The sequence below is a fragment of the Gavialis gangeticus genome, unplaced genomic scaffold (assembly GCF_001723915.1).
Source record: "Gavialis gangeticus isolate Ggan-Ray unplaced genomic scaffold, GavGan_comp1, whole genome shotgun sequence".
Lineage (NCBI taxonomy): Eukaryota > Metazoa > Chordata > Crocodylia > Gavialidae > Gavialis > Gavialis gangeticus.
This window is the reverse complement of record NW_017729018.1, coordinates 12,165,810-12,172,672: the sequence shown is the minus strand read 5'-3', so window position 1 is coordinate 12,172,672 and position 6,863 is coordinate 12,165,810. Positions and strand designations below refer to the sequence as shown.

Genomic DNA, 6,863 nt, shown 5'->3' with positions numbered 1-6,863 from the left:
CTCCCACTCTGAGAGCAGAAGATCAGCTTGTCCTGTGTGCTGGTCTGGAGGCCCCTGTGGTTCAGTGGTAGAATCCTTGTCTGCCTTGCAGGAGACCTGGGCTCAATTTCCGGATGCTTATACAACTCTAGCCATGAAGGTGCCAGCTGTCTGGACTTTGGGTTTTGTCTCATTGAGAAGGAGGGGGGTGAGGGGTGGAAGATCTGGGCAGACTACTCCTCCAAACTCCTGCCGAGGCAGGAGTGTCAAATGTGTGGGTGACCTCTTGTGCATACACCCTGATCCAAAAGGATCAACAGCTGACAAGTAAGGTGTATTGGTCTCTATCCTTGTGGGGAAATAACCTGACAGCTGTAAGGGCTCTGCCTGAAAGCACTTCTCACAGGGAGGAAAGAGGATTCCACCTTTGCATTTCTGGAAGGACCCTGGACTCACGGGGGCTGCAAAAATCAGCATACAGGCAATGGCACACCTGTTGACTAGATCATGGCACAACATGTGGCCTGCACATAGCCCAGCCTCAGCCCCTGCTTTGGGCCAGTGCCAAGGTGTCTGATGCGAGACCTGGTGAGGATTATTGCTCCAGGGAAGGCCCAAGAGCTGCTGCCTGCAGGGGATTATGCACATGATTCCTAGGGATGCTAAGTCGGATTAGCCCTGCACTAAGCTGCTGTCTGCCAGGGTATGAATGAGAGGAATGCAGTCATAGCAGCTTTCCTCTGCATGACTGCGGCCTGGAGCTAGCCTAGTTTTGGCTCCTTCACGCACATGGAGCAGGGTATGCTTCCTCCTGCACAACTCCCAGCAAGACTATACAGACATTACTTTCAACACTTTTATTGCAATGAGGCAACAGATCCCAGCTTGTGAACACACAACAGCAGCTCTATCCCGCACTAGCCACCAGCCCAGTGAAGCTTCCTCCCGCAAGTGTACGCCAGGCTTTCAGGTCTGCCTCACCAGCAAGCTGGCTTGAAGACAGGCCGTCATGGGGGCTGAGTAGGAAGGCTCCACCGGGAACAGGTGAGCTGGTGCAGAGCAGAGGGGGTAGCACAGCTAAGTGAGCAGCTTTACAGGTAGTGGGGCAGGTCCTTCTCGATCACCTGTGCAGAAAGGAGAGGTAAAGTCAGGCTGGGCTGGCCCCTGCTAGAGGCATTAACACTGACTAGGATTAGACCCTGCCCCAAACTACTGCCAGCTGCTTCAGTCCCACCCTGCAGCCAGAAACATGCATGCTGCTGAGGACCCTGAGAGCTCCCAGCCATGAGGGGCATGGGGAGTGTGGCTTCCTTCTGCACAATGGTAGGAAGGAGATACAGCCACGTCCCAGAGGCAGGCTCACAGCAGGCTGGAGGCAGCCCAGTATGCGATTAGTCTGGATAATGAGAGCAGCCCAAGCTGGGACTAGTGAACTGCCAGACTCCCTCCCTCTCCCCATGGAAGCTGTGCCTGGGCATCAGCATCCCATCCTCCTCCCCCACAAGGATGACTTACAATGGGATCGTCCATCGGGCTGTACCTCTTCACCACCTGGCCCTGCTGGTCAATAAGGAACTGTGGGGTCAGAGAAAACACATGAGCCAGTGTGCAGGGCCAGAAGCGCCTGTAGCCCTAGTGCACAGGTCCCCAAGCTGGAGCCCATGGCTGTGGCCAGACCAGGGCAACTTCTCTCCCTTTGCCCAGGAGCAAGGCTCACTACATCCCACACCTTTTGCAGCTCTCTACTGCTCTCCCCCAGCTCATCTCCTGGGATCCCGCAGGATCACATTGATTGAGACTTTCCCAAGCCGAACCCCCATGAGAAGAGCTGAGTCCTACCTTTGTGAAGTTCCACTTTATTGCACTAGGAGAAAGAGAGAACGTCAGTGAGACGGCAGCTGGCACAGCCATTCCCATTGCTACAGACATTGCTCAGCCCCACCACCAGCCCTGGCACTGCCTGGGGACTTCTTGCAACCCAGCGGGGGCAAGCACACCCCCTCCCCTCGCAGCCCTGGTGCTGGATCAGCTGCACTGCTGGCAGTGAGAGGCAGGTGCCCCCATTTTATCCAGGGGTCTGTCTACTCCCTCTCTAACCCCACCAGGGTTGGGCTGCTCCGCTCCACTCCACACTCACTTCCCCAGGGTGCCCCTGCCTTTGGGCTGGTCCTTCAGCCACTTCCACAGAGGTAGGGCATCATCTCCATTGACGTCGATCTTGCTGAACATGTCAAACTTCACTCCATACCTTTCAGCAAAGGCTTTGATCTGGGCGTTGTCTCCCGGTTCCTGCAGGAGAGAACAGCAGTGAGAGGCGAGTGGTTTAGGAGCAGGAGTCGTGCATCCAGCCGAGACAGGAAAGTGCTTGCTTTCAGAGGGCAGCAGCTGTTCCTCAGTCCCACTTACCACTGGGACAGGATGGCTGGGAGCAAGGGCAGGCAGGTAAGGCTGGGCTCAGCTTTACAGGAGGCCACGGATGTACCGAAAGGCTTGGCAGATCTATGTATTGTGTTCTTATGCTCAGAGCCACCCCCAGCTCTCCTGTGCCTGGCTGCAGCCTGCAGAGAGCCCAGACCAGCTTGGCAAGCTGGGACTTTACTGCATGGTAGGGATGGCGGTCCAGCTCCCTGCAGGCGTGTATGTGGACTTGCCACGAGCGGTGTCACAAGAGGCACCAAGGCCAGAACAAGCCAGAGCCTGACTTCCTCTCAGCCCAAGCAGCAGCCCCCCCTAGCACCTGTCCACTAGGGCCATACTGTAGCAGTGCCATTTCCCCAGGGGTTTAGTGTACCAAGATAGACTTGTGGGCGATGGGGGCTCACCAGTCCTCAGAGCCTGCCCCCCACAGCGCACTGCAGTAGGCAGGCACCACCTACCTGTTTCCCGAACTGGTTGCAGGGGAAAGCCAGGATGCGTAAACCTCTCTCAGCGTATCTGGCGTACATATCGACAAACTGAGTGTAGTTTACGTCCGTTTTGCCTCATTTCGAAGCCACGTTGGTGATGATGCAGACATGGCCCCTGAGGAGAGGCAGGGAGCGGTGGCAGTTAGTGCAGCAGGGGCAGGGTGGGGCGAGACGCTGGTGGCGGCACAGGGGGCCCCTACAAGGTCGGTCGCACAGAGGGGAAGTGCCCTGCAAACTGGCTCCTCGCTCACCCCTGTTCCTAGGGCTCCTGCACACAAGGTCATGCCCCCACCCCCCAGCCTGGCAGGGATGGTCCCTGTGGCCATGCCACCACTTCGTTGCTAAGAGCTGTCCCTCCTCCCCAGAGCCTAAAGGTGCTGCTCCCTCCCCAACCCTGTTCCCCAGGCTGCAGGCACCAAGTCTCCCAGTGTCATTACTGTGTGAGCTCGGAGACAGCAAGGCAAAGCCCACCGGGCCAGACTCAGCTGCACAAGCCCCTTGCTGCTTACCGGTACTTTTCCAGGGAAACTTCGTTGCCATCAATGTCCTTGGCATGGAAGTAGTAGATGGATTTGGCAGAGCGCCAGTCTTCATCCACCTGGGCACACTGCAAAACAGCCAAGACCCAAGGTCAGGCTCCTAGCACAGGCATCACCCCAGCCTGGGCGCAAGCCCACCAGACAGTAGCAGCACGGCAAGGCTGCTCTACTCCCAGCACCAGCCAAGCCCCTCTCTCCCCTGGCTCAGGGGATCTGGGTCCACACAGCACTCCCTCGCCCTGGGACCTGCTCGTCTCCTTCCCAGGAACAACCCTCTACTAACCACCACCAGGCATTTTGCAACCCAGCCCTTGAATAACACTAGCCACCCAGTCTAGTGTCTATGCCAGACTTGCGTGTTCATTTGCTGGGGCAGGGAGATTGACACAGACGTTGGCTGCTTCTCCCCATTTCATGGCTTTGATGTTCCTGGCACAATAACTCCAACCCTGGTAGTGCAAGCTAGGACAACCTGAGGCCTGCACAGGGCGGCTCCTTTAGTCTTTGGGGTTTCACTAGTGCTGGAAGGGCAGAGAGGAGGCATTTCATGGGAACTCTGTGCGCCCAAGCACCAGGGTTAACAACTGAGCACCAGCTGGAAAAGTATCAGAACAGCTGGGCCAGAGAAAGTGCTTGATGAGGAGTCAAGGCAAAAACCTGGCTGGGGGCTCAAGAGGGAGATGGCTGGGCCACGCGTGCAGGTACAGCTCGGAGGTGGACGCCAACAGGGAAAGGGGAAGCCAAAGAAACATTGACAATACAAGCTACAGCTGGAGCTGCATCAGGACCCTGCTTTGGACCCTCCTGCCCAGGCCTGGCAGGCTGCTAGCACCAGGGCTGACAGTGTCATCTCTAGTCACCAGATCCTGCCTCAAGCATCCAGCTGCCTGTGTGGGAAACTCAGCTGCAGGACCTGGCTCCACTGGGCCCAACAGAGCTTGCCATGAGCAGACTCATCAGGCACCCCAACATGACAAGCCAGCCCTGTGTGTCCTGCCAACAGTGAGGCGTCTCCCATCCTTCCAGCAGGCGGGCCGGGCCTGCTTTCCATCCGCCTGCTTGCTATCACAGGGTGACACGCAGGAGTGCTGGGTGTGGGGCAACCGGAGCACAGGAGGTGGGGCCTACGAGAGATGCTATTTCTAGGAAGATGTAGCACAGCTCTGTGCCACAGCCAGCCCCTTGGGGCTCACCCAGCCCCCGCACGGTTCCGGGTTAATCTAGGCAAATTACAGGTTCCCCTCCAGAAAATGGTGAAATGGCAGCATCAGTTGTGGGAAGGGGCCTGTGCTGACTCAGCAGCTGCTCTTCGGAGCTTCCCATGAGGCGGCTCCTGGAAACATGTTCCTGCTCCTGGGACCGCCCCAGCATTCCCAGAGGAGGGCGAGGGCCCCACCAGGCCCCATTCCAGCCTCTCCCCTTGGTGCAGCCAAGCTGAGCTGGCATCCTGCATGACACACCCGCCCCCCACCCTTTCCCACCGGGGTGCGGGGACTTTGCAGAGACAGACCAAATGTTCCAGAGCGGCTTCGTTCCTCCGTCCCCGAGCAGGAAGGCGCTGCAGCAGGGCAGGGCAGTTGCACTTTGTTCACCAGCTGGGAAGGCAGAGCCCTGGCCCCGGGGGGGCTGCTGTACGCTGCCCCCACTTTCCACCCCATGTCGAGTGACCCTCAAGGACCCCCCCACAACAGCTCTCAGAGGAAAGGAGGTGTGAGCTGCAGGACACCCACCACAGCAGTGACCTTTCCAGGCCTTGGCTTTCCTGCCTAGACAGGGGGGTGGACTCGATGATATGTTGAGGTCCCTTCCGACCCTAGCATCTACGAATCTATCCGGCTTAACAGTGCTAAACCTAACCCACCGGCTACAGGCCTGCTGTGAAGGGCAGCATTCAGGAGAAAACCCCCTGTTCCCTGAAGCCACAGAGTTGTGCTCATTCATCTCCGAGGTCAAACCAATGCTGGTTGCTTTAAAGCAGCACCTTAAGCCTCGTCTTAAAATCCACCAGATTTTCATACCAATTGAACTGAGAGTTGTTGTGGTTTTTTTCTCTTTAAAAAAAAAAAAAAAAAGGTGGAAAGTTGCGAGCAGACAACTGCTCCCAAAGCCACCACCAGTCCCATGGGTGGCCAGGAATGCAACCAGCCGCTCTTCAGTTATGCAATTCAGCTAAGCCCGGGCATGTTGCAGGCCTGGCCCCCAGGGCAAAAACGGTGTGTCTTGACACTCAAAAAACAAGAAAGAGGAAGGGGGACGGCTTGCGGTTGGAGCTTTCATGACGCCTGTGCCGGGATTAGCGGCAAAAGGCCGGGCAGACTTGGAGGAGAGATTTGAGAGAGGGTTAAGCCGCAACGTCCCGTGGAGGGAAACTGCTGCATCACTGGCGCAATAAGGAGACAACGAAGGGTCGAGGCGAAGGGTGCAGGGGAACTGAAGGTGGGAAGTGCAGCGGGGAGGGGCCTGACGCAGCAATCCAGAGCTGCAGGGCCATAAGCAAGGGCGCAGCCTGTGCTAATCCACCCTTTGTGGGCAGAGTCCGGCGTCCTCAGGCCAGGAAGGACTCAGGATTTCGGGGCAGCTGGGAGAGGAGCCCTGGGGCGCCCAGACGCTTCAGCTGCGGGGACACGGGGCTTTGGTCGGGTTTCTTCCAGCAGACGCTGCGCCGGGCTAGGCAGGGCAAGGCTGCGTCACGCCCACAGCTCGTGTTTGGGGGCGATCAGCCCCGCCCCCGCCTCCTGCTGCGGCGCTGGGCCGGGGGGCGCATCCCCACGTGGCTGCACAGTTCCATGGTCCTCCAAGGCCGCTCTAGCCCCCGGGGCCAACGAGAGCCGGAAGCCGCTCTAGCCCCCGGGGTCTAGCGAGGGCCCCTCTAGCCCCCGGGGCCCACCGACTCTATGATGACACCGCCGAGACTGGCAGTAAGGAGACACCCCCCCCAGTAGCTGAGCTGAGCTGGGCTGGCCTGGCCTGGCCTGGCCTGACCCGACCCGGCCCGGCCCGGCCGCACTCACCATGCTTCTGCCGAGGCCCCGCGTCGCAACAGCTCCGCACAGCAGTGCCCGCTTCGCCAGGCGTCCCCAATTCATCCTGCCGCCGCCTCGGCCCCGCCTCGGCTGGGACCCCGCGGCCAATCAGTGCCGCCCACTCCGCCCCCCCTGCGGCCCGACCAATGCGCGCCTAGGACGGCGGGGCGGGGCTAACCGCCCCTCTCAACCGACCCCTCAGGAGCGTTGCTGTTCGACCCCGCCTCCCCCGCGCTCTCTCCTATTGGCGGCTTCTGACTAGGACTGACAGCACGCGGGCCAATCATAGTTTCATATTTTGTAGGGTCGGAAGGGGGATCAGCCCTGGCTGCCTGGGGGGGGTACACCATAGTGTCGGAAGTAGAGGTGGGGGTAGCCCACAATCTGGGGGGTCACTCCATAGTGGGGGGGGGGGT

At 59.0% G+C, this 6,863-nt stretch overlaps 1 protein-coding gene across 1 annotated transcript; it reads right to left on the bottom strand.

The window, feature by feature from the left end:
• Nucleotides 1-824: 824 nt before the first annotated feature.
• GPX4 (glutathione peroxidase 4) lies at nucleotides 825-6,539 on the bottom strand. The gene is made up of 7 exons (XM_019513538.1): nucleotides 6,436-6,539; nucleotides 3,395-3,492; nucleotides 2,856-3,000; nucleotides 2,117-2,268; nucleotides 1,819-1,843; nucleotides 1,495-1,554; nucleotides 825-1,103 (listed from the first exon to the last, which is right to left on the bottom strand). Exons 1-7 carry the CDS (start codon nucleotides 6,508-6,510, stop codon nucleotides 1,071-1,073), a joined length of 588 nt encoding a protein of 195 aa, XP_019369083.1. The 5' UTR covers nucleotides 6,511-6,539; the 3' UTR covers nucleotides 825-1,070.
• Between the last annotated feature and the right edge of the window lie 324 nt (nucleotides 6,540-6,863).